Source organism: Saccopteryx bilineata, chromosome 12 (genome assembly GCF_036850765.1).
Source record: "Saccopteryx bilineata isolate mSacBil1 chromosome 12, mSacBil1_pri_phased_curated, whole genome shotgun sequence".
NCBI classification, from domain to species: Eukaryota; Metazoa; Chordata; class Mammalia; order Chiroptera; family Emballonuridae; genus Saccopteryx; species Saccopteryx bilineata.
Window position 1 is genome coordinate 27,300,914 of NC_089501.1, and position 24,945 is coordinate 27,325,858.

Here is a 24,945-nt window from a genome sequence, read left to right on the forward strand (position 1 = left end):
CTTTATGACCACAATCGCTAGCCACGACTGCTCCGAGTCTGGCAGCGCAAGCTTTGCCCTGCTGGGCGTAGGACAGTGTGGACCAGCTTCCAGCAGCACTACCATCTCCACGTGCACCATTTCAACTGTTATCCCAGACTCAGTACAGCAATTTGTGTTTTGTGTCTTGGATATTTTTCATCAAACCCCTCCCAATATATCTACCAAGAGGAAATTGTCTTTGTCTTTGACTTAAAGATTTTTATAACATCATTTCACAGTACTGTACATATAGCCTACTCAACTTACAACCAAATCATGTTACGACTGGTCTGTCAGAACCAATCATGGTTGTAAGTTGAGCACTAGCTGTATAGGCAGCTCTTTCACAAGACAGAGGGAATGACTTAGAGCAGTGGTCCCCAACCCTGGGCCGCGGACCGGTACCGGTCTGTAGGCCATTTGGTACCGGTCCACAGAGAAATAATAAATAACTTACATTATTTCTGTTTTATTTATATTTAAGTCTGAACGATGTTTTATTTTTAAAAAGTGACCAGATTCCCTCTGTTACATCCGTCTAAGACTCACTCTTGACGCTTGTCTCGTAAGTTCGACAATTATATTTAAAAATACCACAGTTTTTACGCTGGTTGCATAATTTTATTTTGTGCATTTATCCATCCCATCCTAAAGGCCGGTCCATGAAAATATTTTCTGACATTAAACTGGTCTGTGGCCCAAAAAAAGTTGGGGACCACTGACTTAGAGGGATGTTATGGAAACACTCTGGTGGTAGGCACATTGAGAAGGGCTGCTGAGGTCACGGTAACCCTTTTAACCACTCCTCTCCCTAACAAGGTTATTCCAGTAGAAGCTATTGGAGTTCATGGCCATTCAGGATATATATTCAGCTGCTACCAGGACAGCTGCATCAGTGGTTAGAATACTTGCACATCTGTACTGGATGATTACTAGGCACTGCACTGAGCCCCTAAGGGCCCCTGTCCTAGGCCTCTCCATGCCCAGCCGCTAAAGGAGCTTAACTCCGGGCACTACAGGGTCCGTAGGGTCCCTGCCATGGCAACTGGTTGCTGAGCCCTTGCACAAAGTTGTTAAAGTGTCACTATCACCCTAGTCTCGATCCCTTTCCTGTGTTGGATTAAAGCATGGCCCGACATCAGAGTGGAGCTCAACTGTTAGGTTCTCTCTCCCAGGAAGCTGGAATCTGCACCCAGAGAAACAAATCACTCTCTCTGGACAAATCTGTAGCAAGTAAATCAAAAGCCTGCGAGAGCCCCTTAAATGACAGTGGACTAGGGAGAGAAATCAGATCTGTTTCTTCAGGCAGAGGAGATAGATCGATAGATAGAATGATAGATAAAATGAATAGAGCATTCTGAATGTGTTATAATTACCCACATGGACTGAATTGTGTGCCTCCCCCAATCAAATTAACTGGTTAAAACCTTAACTTCCTATGTTACTTATTTGGAGTCAGAGCCTTTAAAGTAGGGGTCGGGAACCATTTTGGATGAGAGAGCCATGAATGCCACATATTTTAAAATGTAATTCCGTGAGAGCCATACAATGACCCATGTACGTTATGCATTATCCAATAAAAATTTGGTGTTGTCCCAGAGGACAGCTGTGATTGGCTCCAGCCACCTGCAACCATGAACATGAGTGATAGGAAATGAATGGATTGTAATACATGAGAATGTTTTATATATATATATATTTTTTTTCATTTTTCTGAAGCTGGAAACAGGGAGGGACAGTCAGACAGACTCCCGCATGCGCCCGACCGGGATCACCCGGCACGCCCACCATGGGGCGACGCTCTGCCCACCAGGGGGCGATGCTCTGCCCATCCTGGGCGTCGCCATGTTGCGACCATAGCCACTCTAGCGCCTGGGGCAGAGGCCACAGAGCCATCCCCAGCGCCCGGGCCACCTTTGCTCCAATGGAGCCTTAGCTGCGGGAGGGGAAGAGAGAGGCAGAGAGGAAAGTGCGGCGGAGGGGTGGAGAAGCAAATGGGCGCTTCTCCTGTGTGCCCTGGCCGGGAATCGAACCCGGGTCCTCTGCACGCTAGGCCGACGCTCTACCGCTGAGCCAACCAGCCAGGGCCAGAATGTTTTATATTTTTAACGTTATTATTTTTTTATTAAAGATTTGTCTGTGAGCCAGATGCAGCCATCAAAAGAGCCACATCTAGCTCGAGAGCCATAGGTTCCCGACCCCGGCTTGAAAGAGTCATTTGAGGTTAAATGAGGTCATAAAGGTGGTGCCCGAATTCAGTATGACTGAAATCTTTATAAGAAGTGTAAGAGACCCAAGGGGTTTGCATGCAGAGGAGAGGCCATGTAAGTGCACAGGTAGGAGGTGGCCAGCTGTACGCCGAGGGAGAGCCTCTGGAGAAGGCAAGCGTGCTGGCACTTGGGTCTTAGACTTCCCGCCTCCAGATCCGTGAGAAAAAATTCCAGTTGTTTAAAATAAAATGAATTGTAAACTAAGATTTGCTTTAGAGAAGCCCCATGTCAATATATAGTCATTTCATAATTTTAAATCACTAATATGTAACTTTTCATTAGAAGCAGTGATCATTACAAAGAATTTTAGTTTTGTAACCAACATCATACCACTACAGATATGTAACCTTTTTCTACTCATGAAAATGAGTGTAAAAAATTACCATTCCCCTTTAACTAGTTGATGCTCAAAATGACAAGCCAGTTTGATGTGGCTCTTAATTTACCTTCTGAATTTTGGTTTCCAGTCCTTAATATAAGAAATATACTCATTTCTTTTATAGCCATCGCATGACTGAGACAAACTATTAGAACACAGAGTAGAGCTCTAGGAATGTCAAGCTTACCATCAGTAGGACCCGTAATTTCTTTGTCTGATATACAGCCTGTTTGTATTTTCATCAGGAAGCTGTGATTACTATGAGTCACTATAAGAAATCATCTTCTATTATATAAAAAACCTTAATCTTCTTAATAAAACTGACATTTCATCGTTCTTTTGATCAAAAGAACTTTTTCATAGAAATTGAAAACGAATAAGTAGTTTATCTTTCAGAATCTAAAATGAATGATTTTCACATTTAAATTGTTAACTAATGTGAATTTTTATATTTCATGGTGCTTTACTTTCTATATTGAAAATATAGTTGGCTGCAGAGTTATATAAGTCTGAGCCCTCTTTTGTACATATTAAATTATACACATCATTTAGCTAAATATAAATGATACAGTGAGTGCTTCCTGGATAAATAATTTTCATTACTTGTCAGATGCAGCCATTAGATGATTCTAAAAATATTCACCATGCTCTCAATGGCATTTTTTCTCTACTGGCTGTTTGGGTACCAAGTTACAATTAAGAGGGAAGTTCCTTGGGGTTTCATGGTACATTGTAGCAAAGGTTATCAAATGCTTTGAATATCACTGAGAATTTTCCCTAAACTGTTGACTGATACTAGGCTAAAAGGGTGTAAAACTTGAGTCATTTCTAATGATTAATTAAGGTAGTCTTGAAAAGCTTTTCTGTTTAATGTTTTTTGTCACTAATTTTTTGTTTCAAAGTCTGATATCCTATATTTAACTCCTTATTTCTCTTCCAGTGTTATGTTGTATAATTGTTATGTTATATTGGGTATAATTATAAATGTGAGAACTATACCTTATCGATGTTAGGTCCAAGGCTAAACAATTTTCAGAGTACTAGACAGGCATATTCAGAATTCCCGGGTTGAAGCACCCTTATCTTGGTTTGATTGATGATACTGTACATACTGTTTTTCTACATTTGGAATAACCCCAACTCTCTGCCTTTGCCTAGGTCAAATTTTCCTGCCTTTAACCATTTTTGTGATTTTCTTTGAGCCTTCCTAACATGTTGTACCTCTATCAATCTTAAGTGACAAGGTACTCTTGCCTACTATGAAAAGGGGAAGCATAGAGTAAATTGGGGGTTTGAAACCTGAAAATAATGCCACCACCCTTCCTTTTGAGCTTTAAAATATAACCTTGCAGGGTGATGTGTTTGGGACTCTTTAAGCAGCCCAATGATATATTCAGGAAACAGAAGACTTTTACCCTTACTCTGAGTTATAGCCAATTTTGATGTGCTCATTTATTTTCTTAGAATGCTAGTCCTTTCTTTTATTATGAAAGAGAAATGCCACCTGCTACAGCTGGATGAAGAGACTAATTCAGATAGATTTTACTAGAAAAGAAATATATTGACATGGGACAAAGAGCCTGAAAAAAAAAAAAGAAATATATTGCCATCCAAAAAATTTCCTGGAGACTAAGGAGCGTGCTAATATTATATATCAGCTAAAGCAGACTCTGTTTGTGTGGCCTTCATTATTGAAGGTGTCTTCTGATAAGCACTTACAACTTCATTGCCTCTGAGGACGCACATCTCTGAACCACAGCTCTCTCTCTAAATCGAGTTAAAGAAATAATTCAATTTTACTCTCTAGTAAAAATTTACACCTTTAAGGTTCATCTGTGAACAATTCTTGCAAAATAGTTGGTACCTACATTTTACTAAAATTAAATTAATTCGCCTAACAGATTAGAGTCGGTCTTATGTTGCTCTTATCTCTGACCTTAAAAAAATAGTGCTATCTCATGAAACTGAAATGGAGATTGTAGTGGTCAGCCAGTGCTGCTGGTCTAAGGGTCTCACCCCCACCTCACAACCAACACACACACACACACACACACACACATACACACACACACATATATACACACTTAAAAGAGAAAGAAGAACGGTAGTTTCTATTTACTCAGAATTTTTATTTCTCAAATCTTACCTCTGCTGATGTTATTTCCTAAAGTTCATTAGTGATAAACACATACACACACACACCCACACCCACACCCACACAGTGGCATTTACTGTATTTCACTGCTGTAAGAACTTTCATAAATTCACCTATTTAGTCCATATAACACTTTGAGGTGGGTACTACTGCTGTTAAGCTCATTTTGCAGTGGAGGCAACTGAAGTGAAGCCCCATGGCTGAAAAAATGGCAGAGCCTGGAGTTGAACTTGTGTTCTGATGCTCCCTAGCATTACTCAGCATTACTCAGCATCACTCAGCATCACTCAGCATCATGCTCTGCCCTGGCATTCTACTCACCAAACCCAGAGAAATCCACTCACTTTCATTTTCACTGAACCTGAACGGTTAGTCTTTGATATCGTCAACAGTTCTCTTCTTGAAACTTGATCTGCCTTTCATTTGTGAAAAGTACTGTTGAGCACTCTTCTAGGCACTGGGGATATTTCAGTGACTAAAAATCAGACAAAAATCCTTTTCTTTGTGAAGCTTACATTCTAATGGGAAGGGATAGATAATGACAATGAAAAATAAGCATAATAAAGTAAACTATACAATATGTTATGTAGTGGTAAGTGCTATAGAAAAATATACATAAAATGTATAAAGAAAGAAGGATAGAGCGGATTTGGGAGTGCATCTTGGGGTGGGAGCACAATTAAATGGATGGTTAGGTGAGGCTCTTTTAGGCAAGGAATTAAAGGAGTTGAGAGATAGGCTGTGAGGTTATCTGGGGAACATTCCAGGGAGAGGGGACAGGCAGGACAGGGCTTTGAGGGGGCTATGTGTGGCATGTTCAAGAGCAAGGAGGCCAGCCGGCTGGAGTGGCACAGGAAAGAGCGGAGGAGACCAGCCAGGGAGGTTCGGATGGGGCAGACCAGGACGTCATAGGCTGTTCTGGGAATTGACTGAGAGAAATGGGGACCCTTTGGAGAATTATCAAAATAGCTGGTTATTAAATAGTTCTCACGGCACAATCACATTCCTATAAAAAATAATACATACTTTGTTTTGCATAGGAACATAAAATACATAATAAAATTATAGTAGCAGTTTGGGTGATTTAATTTTGTTTTTATATCTATCTAAAATTTTTTGCAATAAATTTTTGTGACTAAAAGGGCAAATGTGTATTCTAATTACACTTTTTAATAAGATTTGTATAAATATAATCTGAAAAACAATATCTATGCTTAAAAATAACTTGAAAGATATATACTCTAGGGTAAACAATGTATTTTATATAAATAGAGGCATGAATGATTTATTTTCTTGATTCTTCATAGTTTCTACTTTTTAACACATGACAAGTATTGCCAAGATAATATTTTAAAATTATGAATTAAAAGGAAGAGTTCACACATGGCCAGCCAGTAAACTTACCCTGTAAAGCAGTGGTCCCCAACTTTTTCTGGGCCACGGACTGGTTTAATGTCAGAAAACATTTTCACAGACCGGCCTTTAGGGTGGGATGGATAAATGTATCACGTGACCGAGACAAGCGTCAAGGGTGAGTCTTAGGCGGATGTAACAGAGGGAATCTGGTCATTTTTTAAAAATAAAACATCATTCAGACTTAAGTATAAATAAAATGGAAATAATGTAAGTTATTTATTCTTTCTCTGCAGACTGGTACCAAATGGCCCACGGACCGGTACCAGTCCGCAGCCCAGAGGTTGGGGACCACTGCTGTAAAGTATTGTGATTTCATCTTATGGATTGTGTTTTGGGACTATGAGACCGGGTGCAGGACCATTGGTATAGTAAGGGGAGGGAATATATTCTTTCCTGTTTGGGGAAACTACAGAGGTATCAAGAGCATCTCACTGTAATTTTTCAACCAGCCCTCTTTCTGCTATGATCGATACTGAAAATAAGGAGGGGCGGGTATGGGAGAACGTGGAGGTGCTTAAAACTGATATACTACCCCAACTCAAATAATCTCTAAGGGTCTTTCATGTGATTCTTATATAGAAGTTTAAAAATCCCATTGATCTTATTAAAACTTTTGTGTACTATAAAATGTTATCTGTATTGCTTTTCAAAATTCATTTCTCCACTGTTAGAGACATTACTCTTTCCTTTATATTTCAAATTTTAACTTGATATACTTCATTTCTGAAGTTCAAAGTATGTGAGGTTTTGAATGTTGCCAAATTTAAACACAACACTTTTCATGATTTTTTAAATACAATCATCCTAGACAAAGAGAATTTAAAAACAGCTTTATAACAGTTTTGTGGGCTCCATTTTCAAATGCCCGTAGGAAGTATTGTGTACCAAAATGTAATGTCAGATTCTAAGAAAGTGATATAAATATGAACTGGCTGCCTCGGTGAAATGATTGATGTGATTTTATTTTGTTATTTCAAGGGAGTGAAAAACATAAACCCCCAATTCTATGAAAAATTTATCAGTCACAGATTTGGAGAAGAAACGGTATACCGCATTGATCTTTGCTCCATGCTGAAGAAAAAGCAAAGTAATGGTTATTATCACTGTGAGTCTTCCATTGTGATTGGTGAGTGCCTTTTCAAAATTACTGGCCGTATTACTTTTGATTTTTTTTAGCTGTTTTACTTTTGATTTCTTTCACTTTATTTTGGGAAACAAAATAAGGCAAATAAAAATTATTTAGGACTAATTGTGTACATTTTCCTCAATCATATGTTTTTGTAAAGATGTTTTGGGCATGCTACACTGAAAAACTTTAGAACATATTTAGTCTTCATATTTGTCAGTCAGGATTTTAGGACTTTTTTTTTTTTTTTTTTTTTTACCCGTGTGCTTTAGATAAAATTTTAATGAAGTCTTGAAATGTTGATTCAAAATGCATTTCAGTTGAATTTTATTTCACGAATATGAAGAAAGCATTTTCTCCAGGGAAGGCCTACACGACCACATCATTCTACGTCAGGCATTTCATGTTTGCTGCCTTTAGTTAGGAATGGAGTGTTCCAGCACATGAAGTTTCTCTCTGGGAAAGCCTTTATAGGTGGCCTGTAAAGATTGAAATCTCATCCTCCAGTTTCTTTCCTAAAGGAGATATGTTTTGAGGGGCAACAAAGATTCATACCCAAATGCTCTTGCATCTTATCAGGGCCATGGCATGTGATGACAGACTCATGTTTTCAAGTGGAACATGTGTACACCAACTGAACATGAAAATAAAATTAAAAAGGCCTTTTCTCATTGTTTATAACACGAATGTATTTTAAAGGAGTCTGATCTGTTGTGATTCAAATTTACTATGTGAAACGGGCCCTGTTTTTGTAAAACTGAACTCAAGACAACCTGACATGAAATCACTCAAAGAAGATAAATACTTGATTTTAAATATTTCAAGATCTTCAACCAATCTAATTTCTCTACACTTCAGCTTGAAGAAAGCCTATGGAAATATATGCCATAAAAGAATTGTAATATTGAAGTTTATTATTTTTATATATTTTCTGGATATTAGCTTATATATTTTTTTTTGTAAATTTATTTACTTACTTTAGAGAGGAGAGGGAGAGAGAGAGAGAGAGAGAGAGAGAGAGAGAGAGAGAGAGAGAGAAACGGGGGGGGGGGAGGAGCAGGAAGCATCAACTCCCATATGTGTCTTGACCAGACAAGCCCAGGGTTTCGAACCGGCAACCTCAGCATTCCAGGTCGATGCTTTATCCACTGCGCCACCACAGGTCAGGCTTAATACTGAAGTTTATTAAAACACCTTTAAAAATGTTCAAGAGACACAATTTTATTTCTGAATTTTCACTAGAGAGCTTCAGAGAAGTTATCATTTTACCTTCCCAAGATTTTAGCTTCCTTAAATAGAAGATACACAGTATGTCATTTGAGTTTTATCTTCTAAAATATTTCAAATCCATTTTAAGGAATATTATTTTGGTTTCAGAATCTCGTGTTTTCAGAGCTGCTTCCACTGAAGACAGTGTTTCTTGTTTTTATTTTGAGGGAGGGAGGGAGGGAGGGAGAGAGAGAGAGAGAATTATTAACTCATTGCGCCACCTAGCTGTACACCCATTGATTGCTTCCCATACTTCCCTGACTGGGACTCCAGCCAGTGACTTGCCTTGGAGCTGGTGCCCTCGGGATTCAGCCGGCAATCTCGGCCCTCCTGGACAATGTTCTATCCACTGCCCCACTGGCCAGGGCTAAGGACAGTTTGATGAGAACCAAACGTTTCTGTTTCATTTCACTGTTAAAGGCAAATTTAAGTCCTTTTGTGTAATATAGATTTTGACTAGCTTTCCTTGTCTTGTCTGTAGTTACTTTAGGCCAGCCTTTAAGGAGAACTATGTACTTCACTGCCTTTTCTAGTCCCATTCTCCTTTAGAAAAAAAAAAATCAACAAAAAAAGCAATGTGTAGATTTTATTGAAGATATTGCATTATACAGTTTATAGCATGCTTCACCTGTATTTCCAACAGACAGCTCTGTTCAGCTCTCCCTAAATCGCTATGTTTTGGGCACTGAATTTTTTCCTTTATTGCTCTTTCCATCTTAGTTTCTAAAATTCTCCCAATACAAGCCATTCTCTAGTCCCCTCCCTTAACCTTCTTTACATCTGACCCTTTTCTGATTCAGAGCAATTTAGCTTCTTTCAAACCCCACCAATCTTGTATCCCCATACAGATCATCTAACATTTTTAAAAATGTTTTTTTTGCCCATTGCAAACACTCTTTTTTTAAGCCACATTTTGTGATGCTAGTATGAACTTGAAAATATCTGCATCTAAAATGATAATTATTATGTTAAAATTAAGTTTAATACACACTACAGTTCTTTTCTTTGCTATAAATAATTATTGATTTTCTCAATATTTCTTGAGCTTTGAAACAGTATTTACCAGGATTTGGGACACTTTCTTTGTGAATTTTTATTCTTGATTCAGTTTAACTGGTTTGGCTGCTCTTTGACTTGATCTTAACACAAATCTACATATCTGTTTCCAGAACCTTGAACTAGTATTTTGTTGTATATGTTAATAAAGTGGAACAGATTTCTAATCTTAAGATATTTTATATTCAGAATTCTAGGGTAGAAGTTGGGTTTCAAGGATTCTGGGAACCTCCTGAAATTGTTTGTAAAACTGTGTATATGGGTATATATGTGACTTTTCTGGGGAAAGAATTTATTAGATTTGCATATTTCCTACCTCTTAATTTGTTAATGGTGCATTCTTGGAGAGTGATAGATTCCAAATCACCTCAATTTTCTTTTCAACTGTCTCTATATCATTGGGAATTTTTTTTCTTTCTTTTTTGTAATATCAATGACTATATGCTTCACTCCCAATTAATTCTTTTCATGTTTTCTTGTTCTGTTCTTTGTTTCATGGATGTTATTCCTTAATTTTTTCCCTTGGAAGATTTCAGGATAGCTTATTTTTAATGTTCTTTTCATATTTTTAAAATCTCTAGTTCCTTGGCTATAAATTCTTCTATTTGTTGGGTCTTTGTGGTACTTTATGTGCGCTGGTGCTTTTTAAGGTTTTTCGAGGGCTCATGGCATGTTTATCTCCCATAGCCCCATGTGTGGTTTGGAGCTGTCACCTGAGTCCTGCAGGGTACACTGCTCTGAGCTGGGTTAGGAGCTCGCAACAGCACATCCTTGTCCATGGAGTTGGAATTCATTCTTGTGTCTCACCAATTTGTAAGGTTTTTAAAAGAGTAAAGATATTTAGCCCTTTGCTATATTGGCTGCAGATATTTTTCCAGATTTCATTTTGCATTTAATTTTGGTCATATTATTTTTCATATTAGTTGTAAATTTTTGTTAAATTATAGATTCAAAAATTCTCTTGTGATTTAATTATTAGGACTGGAGTCATCTCCAAATCAAAGTTTTGATGTGGCATCATAAGAATCGTCTATATCTGTAGACATTTTTATGAATTTACTAGAGCCGAACTGATGATGGATGATGGGAAACAAAATCTTAAAGTATTGAGAAAATGCTCCAGAGAGAGGCAGTTTTACAGCTTTTTTTATATATTGGAGTCAGAGGAAGGTTGCATGAAATCCAATGGTGGTAGATTAAGAATGCAGGAGAAAGCAAAGCAGGGAAATCTGTGATTGGATAAAAAGCACCTGGAGAAATACATACTTCTTCCACATTGGGTGGGGGGGAGGATAGTTACTAATTAACATTTATAGCACTTAGAGATGGTATGTGGGAAATAGTGAGGGGTCTGTGGTCTCTACTTAGCTGTGGTTGTGCCATGAGGGTTCTAGAAGAGGAGATTACTCTGACATTTGAAAGGTATGTTATCTTAGATGCAAAAACACAAGAGAGGCTCACTTAAGGTAAAGGTTGCCTTTTGTCAAGGAAGCTGCAGGCCTAAGACATCGCTACCCACCATGACTCGCTTTTAGTTTGCACTTTCTATGTGCAGACCATCCTGTGTGGTTACCTGGGTCTCTGAGTTTGTATGGCCAGCCATGCAGGCCTCCCCGAGAGTGTCAGGTTAGAATCTCTGTCGATAGATAAGTGATATGTATTTATTTATACTTTCTTCTAATAATATTTTTAATTTGAGCTTTTTATTGACCTGTTATGATCATTGATATAAGTGCTCAGATACAAAGGATTAACACAGAAATCCAGTTACTAAAAGTGGCTGTGTAGTAGGGATTTCGTTTTAGGAATATATTTTTATAGTATTTTTCATACCTTGCCAATCCTACTCTGTTCCAGACATCACAAATTAGCAGCCTTTCACATTGTACTTGTTTAGAACAGGTTTTTTTTTCTTACTAATTTGAATAACTTGCTAATATTGGGGTGATTTTATGTAAAAAATCCGAGTTTCTGCTACCTTCTGGACAGTCTGGGCCCACATTCTTGTCTGGCAGTGACTTCCTGGATGGGGTAGTAGGCACAGTGACCTTGAAAGTAGTTGCCTTTTATGGTTCCCCTTTCCTCTGTGGTTGCTCTCACAACATTTGCTTCACTGTTCACATACCGTGCGTGGCTCCTGCAGGCACCAGAGTTTGGACCCCTGCCTGCTGTTGTTGTTCCCTCTGCCTGCTTTACATGTCCATGCCGAGCGTTCCCCTCATCTTCTGCCATTTGTACCTTTATGTGGGATGCTGGGGGGTCTGCTAGCATGTGGAGGTAATGTTCATCGTTTCAAATACAAGGAATGGTACTACTACGTTATGATGCTCCCATAATCAAAACTGTGGGTGATATTACGCCCTCTTAATATCAGCCTACAACTCTTTACGAACCTAACTGTACTAACCAGCTGTAATTCAAATCAGCACTCCTCCACTCGCCGCCCCCAAAAGGGAAGAAAACCAGGAATGAAATATGGTTCAGATCTCCTAGGGTGGGGAAAGCTGTTCTCTGAGCTGCTCACTGGAGTTGGGTGAATTAATTTTTCTCAGGCAGCTATGCTCCATCTATATTTCCTTAGGGAAGGTAATTGACTAAATGACATCTTTTGTAAGATTGATGAGCAATTTAGTGCTTACAAAGACTAGTTTACTTTCAGCTGTCAGACATATCCTTTAGGGGGCATTGGGGAATTTGGAAAGGTCAGGAAGGTATTTCTTTTGCAGGCCAGTGTATTTATTTATAATTTCTGCAAGCAGACATGGGAACAATGATTTTCTGGGAACACCATCCTTTTTTGTTTAATAATAATTCATTATTAATGTCATTGAGCATGTGCAGTGTTACTCTCTAGGGTATCATGAAATACAGAGAAGTATAAGACATAGTCCTTAAGAGTGATATAGAGTCATTGGGCTGCTAAGGTTACATCTGAGAAATGGAGAGGGAAGAAAAGTAGATGAATAGGGCTTTGTCCGTAACAATAATGGGCTTTCATATAGGAGACAGTGGAAGAAGCTTATGTTTTACCTTCTGAGGGATTGTGGGGATGGTGTGTGCCAGATTTTGGATAAATAGGATGAGACTGAGGAGCAGACAGGTGGATATAGAGAAAGGACACTTTTTTAGGAGCAGTAAGTATGATTTACAGGGGTAGAGAACAATGGACCAGGAGGCAAAGGCAGTATTAGTGGTAGGAAGCACACTCTACAAAGATTATAGTAATGGAGTCAACTGTCTAGTTAGCTGAGGAAGCTACACAAGAGGAGGTTGCTTAGTTTGTATGTTTAAAGAGTTGGTGACGGAGGTAGAAAAGGAGATGGGCATGATCACACATGAGACAGTGAATATGTAATAAAGGAGACTGAGTAGCTAAATGTGGGATAAAAGGGGAGTGAAGTTTAATATTCAACATAATAATACAGGATTGAACCCTAGAGATTAGACCTTCAAGACTGTAGGACAGAGGCAATGAGGGTGTAGGGTTGTGTCCATCATAGACTTAAATAGAAGCAAACAGGCCTGCACAGATGTGACAGAAGAGAGGAAGTTTCATGCATAGTCAGGTAAGTTAGAGTCATCATAGCTATGGTTTGTTTGGTCTTTATCCAAAGTCAAACCAAGATACCAGACTTTATAGGCTGCAACTCTATGGAGAATTCTGAGTGAGTTGAGTCAATGAATTTATTCTATCCAGATGTTTCTACTTTTTGGGAATCTACCTTAAGAGACCTGGGCAGCTTAGACCAATGCTGTCAGTGTTAGATGCTTTTTCGTGGTTCCTCCAGTGATTTCCAGTAGTTGTATCTAGGTAGTGTTTCAGCCAAAAGAAAAGGACATTTGAGGTTGCATCTAGGGAGACTCTCAGCTCTGATTTGGTGTCCTAATCTTCGGTGTTCCACTAACCCTTAGCAGCGAGGGCAGAGCTCCAAGAGTCTAGATCTTGCCTAATTTTAGTGTATAGTCATGAGGGTCTCCTTTGTAGAAGAGAATACTGTCAGAGTAATTGACCCAGTGGTTGATATGACAAGATGTGTTGGATGGAGAAAGAAGTCAACAGTTTTTCTTCATTGGATAAAAGGCATAGCTAGGACAAAAACCTTTGAATTTTCTAGAATCTTTAAATCTTAACCTGTGTCCAATCAATGATAAAAAGTAGAGATGACATCAGAGTAATGGCGGAGTAGGAAGCGATACCAATAAATCTCCCCCAAAACTCAACAAGATCTTCAACCAGAAACAGAAAAACCTATACTTGGAGCCTCCAGATGCTTCGCAATACACCCAAAGGTATGGTCGAGTGAAAAATTGGCTAAATATATAACCAAACCCTGAAGGAAATAGGGAGTAAGAAATGCTCCGCCTTCCTCACTAACCTAAACAGGGCGGCTTTCTCTGGTAACTGTGAATATAGAAACTGAGGCGGGCAAAGGGGGTGAATAGATCCAGGCCGCGGCACAAACGGCCGAACCAGGCTGTGGCATGGAGATCCTAGCCGAGGAAAAACTGATCCTGTGGCAAGCCGGGCAATACAAGCTAACACTCGCGCCAAACCCAAACAAAGAAAGACAAGCGGGGCAGCCATTTTACCCGTTCTCCTGGTTGGTGCGCAGTTAGTGGGCGAGAGATTTCTTCCTAAGCCCTGGAAGTGGGTGTCCGTGTTACCCCACAGAGAGGCAGGGTCAGAGGCCTTTCTGTGGGCCGAAAGCAGAATCTCTGGGCAGCCCCAGCGCCCTGGGAAAGCCGCGCACGGGAGGGAGCAAGAACTAATTCCAACGGTGGAAATTTTCCGTGCTGGTGAGGGTTTCACTCAAAGGGAAACGCGGCCGGCCTCATATCCTGGTGTGCGCGCGCAGATAGGAAGTGAGCGATTCCTCCGAGTGCCTCGGCAGTGCGCGCCCGTGTTATCGCAGAGAGGGGCAGAGTCAGGGGCCTTTGTGTGAGCAAAAGCGGAATCTCGGGCCGCCCCAGCGCCTTGCAAAAGCCGCGCACGGGGACGGAGCGAGAGCGAATTCCAATGCTGCAACTTTTCCATGCGGTTGGGGGTTTCACTCAGAGCGTGAGACTGCTGGCTGGATATCCTGGTCTGCGCACGCAGATAGTGAATGAGAGTTTCCTCCAAGCGCCCCGGAAGTGGGCGCCCGCCTGTGTTACCGGACAGAGCGGCAGAGCCAGAGGTCTTTGAGTGGAAAGCCCGCCTGATTATGCTAGCAGCTCTGACTGACTGAGCCTTACCCAGAGCCCTGTGCTGAGTGGGAATAGAGTGGGGAGTTGCTAGCTCTTTGAGCCTCTTACTATCCAGGCAGAGGCAGCAGCAACCCCATAGCTGGATTATCAGGCTACTAATTGAGGAAGGAAAGACTAGGAGAAAGGCTCCAGGAACATGGACTCTCTCACTGTCGGAGCCTATAAATGCTAATGAGCCTCGACTGCCAACGAGACTAAAGCACAATACATGACATTGCCATAGAGACTTATCAACTGCAAACCTCTACATGAGTGTGCCAAAGGGGCAGAACCTGGGGTACAGAGTCACCGACCAGGAAGAGGGAGAGAAAAGAAAAAGCAAGAAGATAACCTCTCAAAATCACGAATAATCTGCAGACTTTATAACCTATCCCATTTTATTATATTTGTTCGTTTGTTTCTCTTATCTTCATTCTTGATACTTTTTTTCCTCCTCCAATTTGGCCGATTAACTCTCTGCCGGTCTTACTCTCTCCTCTCCTTGAACTACACTACCCATAAGTGTTACATCTCCCATTATCTTTTTTCTCCTCTTCCTTTCTCTCTATGAGGGTTGCACTCCAAAACCCTTAACTCTCTCTCTCTCCTTTCTTTTTTCTTCTTTTAGTGGTTCCCTCTTTTTTTCTCTCTCTCTCTTTCTTTTCTCCCTCTATATTAGTTTCTTCCTTTCTCCTTTACATCTCCTCTCATTCAAACCTCAGTAACAAACAAATTCTCTTATCTGGGATTCAAACTTATGTTTGTGGCATTTTGGGGGTTTTTACTTCACCTTTTTAACTCACTAGCAGTGCTCCCATCCCTGGCTCTCCATTTTATCTAGTTCTTGTTCCACTAAATACAATAGTATTTTTTTAAATTTGTCCCCCCATTTTTCTGTTTTCCTCTTATTCCTCACATCATAACTCTTAGACAACCAACACCTAAAAGCAAATAATTTTATTCTTGACCCAAATTTTTTCCTTATTTGCTTTTTGTGGGTCCATACCCCCCCCCCCTTTTTTTTGTTTTTTCTTTTTTTTTTTTTTTTTTGCCCCTTTATTACTTTTACCCAATTCAGGCCCTCCATCACAGGTATTGTTTGTTATAATTCACAGTTCACCACAAGACTTTCTCAAGAAAAAGGGGAGAGGAGAGGAAAAAAGGAGGGGGGGAATAATTTCCTTTTTTAAAAAATTTTTATTTTATTTTTCTTTATTTCATTATTAATTTTTTTTAAAAAAAACAACTCTTTGATTTTTTATTTTTTTTTAACTTTTTATTCTTTATTAAATCTCATTAATACTATCAACAAAACCACCCTCAGATGCCATTAAGGAAGAGAAAATCGAATATCATGGATACAAAAGAAAGAGAGGTAACACAGCTAGATGAGGAAAAATCTATGGAGAAAAAATTTAATATATTGGAAACCTTGGAGCTAAATGACAGAGAATTCAAGATAGAAATCCTAAAAATCCTCCGAGATATACAAGAAAACACAGAAAGGCAATTTAGGGAGCTCAGAAAACAACTCAATGAACACAAAGAATATATGTCCAAAGAAATTGAAACTATAAAAACAAATCAAACAGAGATGAAAAACTCAATTCACGAGCTGAAAAACGAAGTAACAAGCTTAGCTAATAGAACAGGTCAGATAGAAGAGAGGATTAGTGAAATAGAAGACAAGCAACTTGAGGCACAACAGAGAGAAGAAGAAAGAGACTCAAAAATTAAAAAAAATGAAATAGCCCTACAAGAATTATCTGACTCCATCAAAAAGAATAACATAAGAATAATAGGAATATCAGAGGGAGAAGAGAGAGAAAATGGAATGGAGAACATACTCAAACAAATAATAGATGAGAACTTCCCAAGCCTGTGGAAAGAACTAAAGCCTCAAATTCAAGAAGCAAACAGAACACCGAGTTTTCTTAACCCCAACAAACCTACTCCAAGGCATATCATAATGAAATTGACACAAACCAACAGCAAAGAAAAAATTCTCAAGGCAGCCAGGGAAAAGAAGAATACAACATATAAAGGAAGGCCCATTAGATTATCATCAGATTTCTCAGCAGAAACTCTACAAGCTAGAAGAGAGTGGACCCCAATATTTAAAGTCCTGAAAGAGAGGAACTTTCAGCCACGAATACTATACCCATCAAAGCTATCCTTCAAATATGAAGGAGAAATAAAACATTCACAGATACAGAAAAGATGAGGGAATTTATCATCAGAAAACCCCCACTCCAGGAATTACTAAAGGGGGTTCTCCAATCAGATACAAAGAACAAAAAAAAAAAACAGAGCCACAAGTAAAAGCTCCAAGAAGAACACAATAAAACCAAATTTAAACTGTGACAACAACAAAAAGAAAGAGGGGGAGAAGATGGAGATTAACAGTAGCAAAGGACGATGGAGTGCAAAAGTACTCACAAAATAGTTCGCTACAAGGAACAGGGTAGGGACCCTTTTCATTACTCAAAGGTAACCACCATTGAAAAAACCACCACAGAAGCACATGAGATAAAAAAGGTAGCAACAGAGGAAAGATGTATGGAATACAACCAAATAAAAACAAAAGATAGAAAAACGAAAGAGAAAGATCAAACAAGACACAAAACTAACAGAAAGCAAGATAAAAAATGGCAATAGGGAACTCACAAGTATCAATAATTACACTAAATGTAAACAGATTAAACTCACCAATAAAAAGGCACAGAGTAGCAGAATGGATTAAAAAAGAAAATCCAACTGTATGCTGCCTACAGGAAACTCATCTAAGTAACAAGGATAAAAACAAATTCAAAGTGAAAGGCTGGAAAACAATACTCCAAGCAAATAACATCCAAAAAAAAGCAGGTGTAGCAATACTCATATCGGATAATGCTGACTACAAGACAGGAAAAGTACTCAGAGATAAAAATGGCCATTTCATAATGGCTAAGGGGACACTGAATCAAGAAGACATAACAATTCTTAATATATATGCACCAAACCAAGGAGCACCAAAATATATAAGACAGCTACTTACTGATCTTAAAACAAAAACTGACAAAAATACAATCATACTTGGAGACCTCAATACACTGCTGACAGCTCTAGATCGGTCATCCAAACAGAGAATCAACAAAGACATAGTGGCCTTAAACAAAACACTAGAGCACCTGGATATGATAGACATCTACAGGACATTTCATCCCAAAGTGACTGAGTATACATTTTTCTCCAGTGTACATGGATCATTCTCAAGAATTGACCATATGTTGGGCCACAAAAACAACATCAGCAAATTCAGAAAAATTGAAGTTGTACCAAGCATATTTTCTGATCATAAAGCCTTGAAACTAGAATTCAACTGCAAAAAAGAGGGAAAAAATCCCACAAAAATGTGGAAACTAAACAACATACTTTTAAAAAATGAATGGGTCAAAGAAGAAATAAGTGCAGAGATCAAAAGATATATACAGACTAATGAAAATGATAATACGACATATCAGAATCTATGGGATGCAGCAAAAGCAGTGATAAAAGGGAAGTTCATATCACTTCAGGCATATATGAACAAACAAGAGAGAGCCCAAGTGAACCACTTAACTTTCCACCTTAAGGAACTAGAAAAAGAAGAACAAAGACAACCCAAAACTAGCTGAAGAAAGGAGATAATAAAAATCAGAGCAGAAATAAATGAATTAGAGAACAGAAAAACTATAGAAAAAATTAATAGAACAAGGAGCTGGTTCTTTGAAAAGATCAACAAAATTGACAAACCCTTGGCAAGACTTACCAAGGAAAAAAGAGAAAGAACTCATATAAACAAAATCCAAAATGAAAGAGGAGAAATCACCACGGACACCGTAGATATACAAAGAATTATTGTAGAATACTATGAAAAACTTTATGCCACTAAATTCAACAACCTAGAAGAAATGGATAAATTCCTAGAACAATACAACCTTCCTAGACTGAGTCAAGAAGAAGCAGAAAGCCTAAACAGACCTATCAGTAGAGAAGAAATAGAAAAAACCATTAAAAACCTCCCCAAAAATAAAAGTCCAGGCCCTGATGGCTATACCAGCGAATTTTATCAAACATTCAAAGAAGACTTGGTTCCTATTCTACTCAAAGTCTTCCAAAAAATTGAAGAAGAAGCAATACTTGCAAACACATTTTATGAGGCTAACATAACCCTCATACCAAAACCAGGCAAGGATGGCACAAAAAAAGAAAACTACAGACCAATATCTCTAATGAATACAGATGCTAAAATACTAAACAAAATACTAGCAAATTGAATACAACAACATATTAAAAAAATAATACATCATGATTAAGTGGGATTCATCCCAGAATCTCAAGGATGGTTCAACATACGTAAAACGGTTAACGTAATACACCATATCAACAAAACAAAGAACAAAAACCACATGATCTTATCAATAGACGCAGAAAAGGCTTTCGATAAAATACAACACAATTTTATGTTTAAGACTCTCAACAAAATGGGTATAGAAGGAAAATATCTCAACATGATAAAGGCCATATATGATAAACCATCAGCTAACATCATATTAAATGGCACTAAACTGAAGGCTTTCCCCCTTAAATCAGGAACAAGACAGGGTTGTCCACTCTCTCCACTCTTATTTAATGTAGTACTAGAGGTTCTAGCCAGAGCAATCAGACAAGACAAAGAAATAAAAGGCATCCATATCGGAAAAGAAGAAGTAAAGGTATCACTTTTTGCAGACGATATGATCCTATACATCGAAAACCCGAAAGAATCCACAAAAAGACTACTAGAAACAATAAGCCAATACAGTAAGGTCGCAGGATACAAAATTAACATACAGAAGTCAATAGCCTTTCTATATGCCAACAATGAAACAATTGAGAACGAACTCAAAAGAATAATCCCCTTCACGATTGCAACAAAAAAAATAAAATACTTAGGAATAAACATAACAAAGAATGTAAAGGACTTATATAATGAAAACTATCAACCATTGTTAAGGGAAATCGAAAAAGATATAATGAGATGGAAGAATATACCTTGTTCTTGGCTAGGAAGAATAAATATAATCAAGATGGCTATATTACCCAAAGCAATATACAAATTTAATGCAATTCCCATCAAACTTCCAATGACGTTTTTTAAAGAAATAGAGCAAAAAATCATCAGATTTATATGGAACTATAAAAAACCCCGAATAGCCAAAGCAATCCTAAAGAAAAAGAATGAAGCTGGGGGCATTACAATACCTGACTTCAAACTATATTATAGGGCCACGACAATCAAAACAGCATGGTATTGGCAGAAAAATAGACACTCAGACCAATGGAACAGAATAGAAAGTCCAGAAATAAAACCACATATATATAGTCAAATAATTTTTGATAAAGGGGCCAACAACACACAATGGAGAAAAGAAAGCCTCTTCAACAAATGGTGCTGGGAAAACTGGAAAGCCACATGCAAAAGAATGAAACTGGACTACAGTCTCTCCCCCTGTACAAAAATTAACTCAAAATGGATCAAAGATCTAAACATAAGACCTGAAACAATTAAGTACATAGAAGAAGACATAGGTACTCAACTCATGGACCTGGGTTTTAAAGAGCATTTTATGAATTTGACTCCACAGGCAAGAGAAGTGAAGGCAAAAATTAATGAATGGGACTACATCAGACTAAGAAGTTTTTGCTCAGCAAGAGAAACTGATAACAAAATAAACAGAAAGCCAACTAAATGGGAAATGATATTTTCAAACAACAGCTCAGATAAGGGCCTAATATCCAAAATATACAAAGAACTCATAAAACTCAACAACAAACAAACAAACAATCCCATAAAAAAATGGGAAGAGGATATGAACAGACACTTCTCCCAGGAAGAAATACAAATGGCCAACAGATATATGAAAAGATGCTCATCTTCTTTAGCTATTAGAGAAATGCAAATCAAAACGGCAATGAGATACCACCTCACACCTGTTCGATTAGCTATTATTAGCAAGACAGGTAATAGCAAATGTTGGAGAGGTTGTGGAGAAAAAGGAACCCTCATACACTGTTGGTGGGAATGTAAAGTAGTACAACCATTATGGAAGAAAGTATGGTGGTTCCTCAAAAAACTGAAAATAGAACTACCTTATGACCCAGCAATACCTCTACTGGGTATATACCCCAAAAACTCAGAAACATTGATACGTAAAGACACATGCAGCCCCATGTTTATTGCAGCATTGTTCACAGTGGCCAGGACATGGAAACAACCAAAAAGCCTGTCAATAGATGACTGGATAAAGAAGATGTGGCACATATACACTATGGAATACTACTCAGCCATAAGAAATGATGACATCGGAACATTTACAGCAAAATGATGGGATCTTGATAACATGATACAAAGCGAAATAAGTAAATCAGAAAAAACCAGGAACTGCATTATTCCATACGTAGGTGGGACATAAAAGTGAAACTAAGAGACATTGATAAGAGTGTGGTGGTTACGGGGGGGAGGGGGGAATGGGAGAGGGAAAGGGGGAGGGGGAGGGGCACAAAGAAAACAAGATAGAAGGTGACAGAGGACAATCTGACTTTGGGTGATGGGTATGCAACATATTTGAATGACAAGATACCCTGGACTTGTTATCTTTGAATATATGTATCCTGATTTATTGATGTCACCCCATTAAAAAAATAAAATTATTAAAAAAAAAAATAGAGAGGCACACATAAAAAAAAAAAAGTAAAATTTTAAAATGTTTAATTTGAAAATGTTTGTATTACTTGAATGCCATATGCTCACGTAAAGGTCTACTTAATGGATAGCAGTATTGGCAATAAATATGTTCTTGAATGTCAAATTTTTTCATGTGAGTCATTTACTTTTGGCTATAGAAAAATGTAATTCACTGAATAATTTAATATTCTAAGAATTTATAAGGATACACTTTTGTTGGGTTTTAAATTCTTTTAAAGTATCTTTTGTTCATTAATTCTCAAAGATTAGTCCATGTATTCCTGCTAGTCCCTAAGATACTTTTAGGGATCTGTAAGGGCAAACAATTTTTATAATATTGAGACATTATTTGCCTTTTCCACTGGGTTAACGTTTACACTGGTGATGCAGAAGCCTGGGTGGGGAAAACTTTGGTGGCCAGTGCGAATCGAGGCAGTTGTAGTTAAACAACTTTTTAAGTGAATTTTATATAAGAATGTCCTTGCTGAGTAGTAAAAATTATTTGTGTTTAATCTTAACCTTTGAGAATCTGTCTTTTTAGTATCCCTTGTAATAAAAATGGGAAATGAGCATAAACATTTCCACTGCATATCGAAGTAGAAGGTTGACTCAAGGAAGAGCATTTGTGTGATTGGTTAAAATGCAAGGTAAAGTAGCCACTTTCTTTCATGGAAGACCCTGTTTTTTTTTTCTTGAAGAATGAATGACAAACTATCATTTTTCACACTTGGGTCTGACAGAATTTCTTGAAAAAACAAACCTGTCACATCAGGACAACTGACATTATTTGCTATTAATGATAAAATCCAAGCTTTCAGCCCAAAGTAAGAATTTTGGAAAACTTTATTATCATGAGTTTGACAGTTTCCAAAAACCTAACAACTTTTTCTTTTTATTATAGAAAATTTTATACACAAAAGTAGAGCGCCATAGCGTTGAAAAATGAACTCAATTTTCCATTTTTTTTAATCTATTATTTTTACTCCATTGAGGTATAACATATAAAAAAACCTGTACATATTTAAAGTGTACAACTTGATGAGTTTTTAATATATGTATACACCTGTGAAGCCATTATCACTATCTAGATCAGGGGTCCCCAAACTTTTTACACAGAGGGCCAGTTCACTGTCCCTCAGACCGTTTGAGGGCCGGACTATAAAAAAAACTATGAACAAATCCCTATGCACACTGCACATATCTTATTTTAAAGTAAAAAAACAAAACGGGAACAAATACAATATTTAAAATAAAGAACAAGTAAATTTAAATCAACAAACTGACCAGTATTTCAATGGGAACTATGCTCCTCTCACTGACCACCAATGAAAGAGGTGCCCCTTTCAGAAGTGCGGCGGGGGCCAGATAAATGGCCTCAGGGGGCCGCATGCGACCCGCGGGCCGTAGTTTGGGGAACCCTGATCTAGATGCTGAACATTTTCATCACCCCTGGAAGTGTATTCGTGCCTTTGTTTTTTACAGTTCATACTTAAAGACTGTCCTAGTGAAATGGGGTGTTTTATGGGCCCAGCACGCTTCTGCTGTGCCACTCTGCTAGCGGCGAAATGGGGTGATATTAATGAATGTGCTTTTTTTTTTTTATGTTGTATAATGAAATGGAAGATCTGCATAGCTCAGTGCCTCATTATTTTATTTATTTATTTATTTATTTATTTTTCTGAAGCTGGAAATGGGGAGAGACAGTCAGACAGACTCCTGCATGCGCCCAACCGGGATCCACCCAGCACGCCCACCAGGGGCGAAGCTCTGCCCACCAGGGGGCGATGCTCTGCCCCTCCGGGGTGTCGCTCTGCCCCGACCAGAGCCACTCTAGTGCCTGGGGCAGAGGCCAAGGAGCCATCCCCAGCGCCCGGGCCATCTCTGCTCCAATGGAGCCTTGGCTGCTGGAGGGGAAGAGAGAGACAGAGAGGAAGGGGGGGGGGAGAAGCAAATGGGCGCTTCTCCTATGTGCCCTTGCCGGGAATCGAACCGGGGTCCTCCGCACGTCAGGCCGACGCTCTACTGCTGAGCCAACCGGCCAGGGCCCGAAAGTTCTTATTGGAGGAGATTGTCAGTAAGTTTTAAGAGTATAAAGAGATCCTGAGGCCAAAATACTTAAGAATTCCTGCTTTAATTAAGAAAAGGGGTGAAAAACTATAGACACAGAAAACAGAGTGCAATGGCAGGAGGGAAAGGGAGGTGGGGTGGAGGATGGTAGAGGGGGTAGATGGTGATGGATGGAGACTTGACTTGGGGTGAGTATACAATGCAATGCACAGATGATGTAGAATTGTGCACCTGTAACCTGTATAATTCTATGAACCAATGTCACCCCAATAAATTCAACAAAAAATAAAAGAATTGCTGCTTTAGTTCATGGTTCAGGGAAACTATGAAACAATATAATCCTCAGACAGTTCTCCAAAATTAATTTTGATCTGTATTTCCAGCCCTTTTCTTCCAACAGATTAATTTTGAAGTCAACTCTGCTATTTCTCTATAAACTATAAACTGGTGTGTTTTTTCCTTAATATTTTTCTGTATCCCTCTTGAATTACTACTATTCAAGCATTGATTCTGTGGTATAAATGTAACAAGTGCAAAAATATCCCAGAATGACAGTAGCATATCTATATGAAATGGCTTAAAAATTATTATGTGAAATTGATATTATATACAAACACCTTTTTTTTTGTGGTGAGCAGGATCACAATTTTGTCTTTTTTTTTTTTTTTTTTACACAGGCTATAGGGAGATGATTAAGAAAATTTCATCTCTATTTAGACTACTTAGACCAGGGGTCGGGAACCTTTTTGGCTGACAGAGCCATGAACTCCACATATTTTAAAATGTAATTTCGTGAGAGCCATACAACGATCCGTGTACATTATGCATTATCCAATAAAAATTTGGTGTTGTCCCAGAGGACAGCTGTGATTGGCTCCAGCCACCTGCAACCATGAATATGAGCGGTAGGAAATCAATGGATTGTAATACATGAGAATGTTTTATATTTTTAACGTTATTATTATTTTTATTAAAGATTTGTCTATGAGCCAGATGCAGCCATCAAAAGAGCCACATCTGGCTCATGAGCCATAGGTTCCCAACCCCTGACTTAGACCGATGAAGGTGAATCTATTTCAAGCATGTTAGAAGAGGGAAATAGTTTATTATCTGAGGAAACTATACACTTTTTTTTTTACTTGAAATCTTTAGTATTTGGAAATTTTCTCTGTTCAAAATCATCAGGTAGTTTAAGAAGAACTCAGTAGAGGG

General features: G+C 38.4%; 1 protein-coding gene across 3 annotated transcripts in view; it reads left to right on the forward strand.

The window, feature by feature from the left end:
- The window catches only part of AKAP7 (A-kinase anchoring protein 7), a 121,697-nt gene that overhangs the window by 56,426 nt on the left and 40,326 nt on the right, over positions 1-24,945 (forward strand). For all 3 annotated transcript variants that reach the window (XR_010727674.1, XM_066248147.1, XM_066248148.1), the window contains exon 7: positions 7,220-7,367. Coding sequence is in view for 2 of the 3 variants with exons in the window: in XM_066248147.1 (XP_066104244.1) it covers positions 7,220-7,367 (148 nt within the window). In the remaining variant the exon portion in view is untranslated. The remainder of the gene's footprint in view (positions 1-7,219; positions 7,368-24,945) is intronic.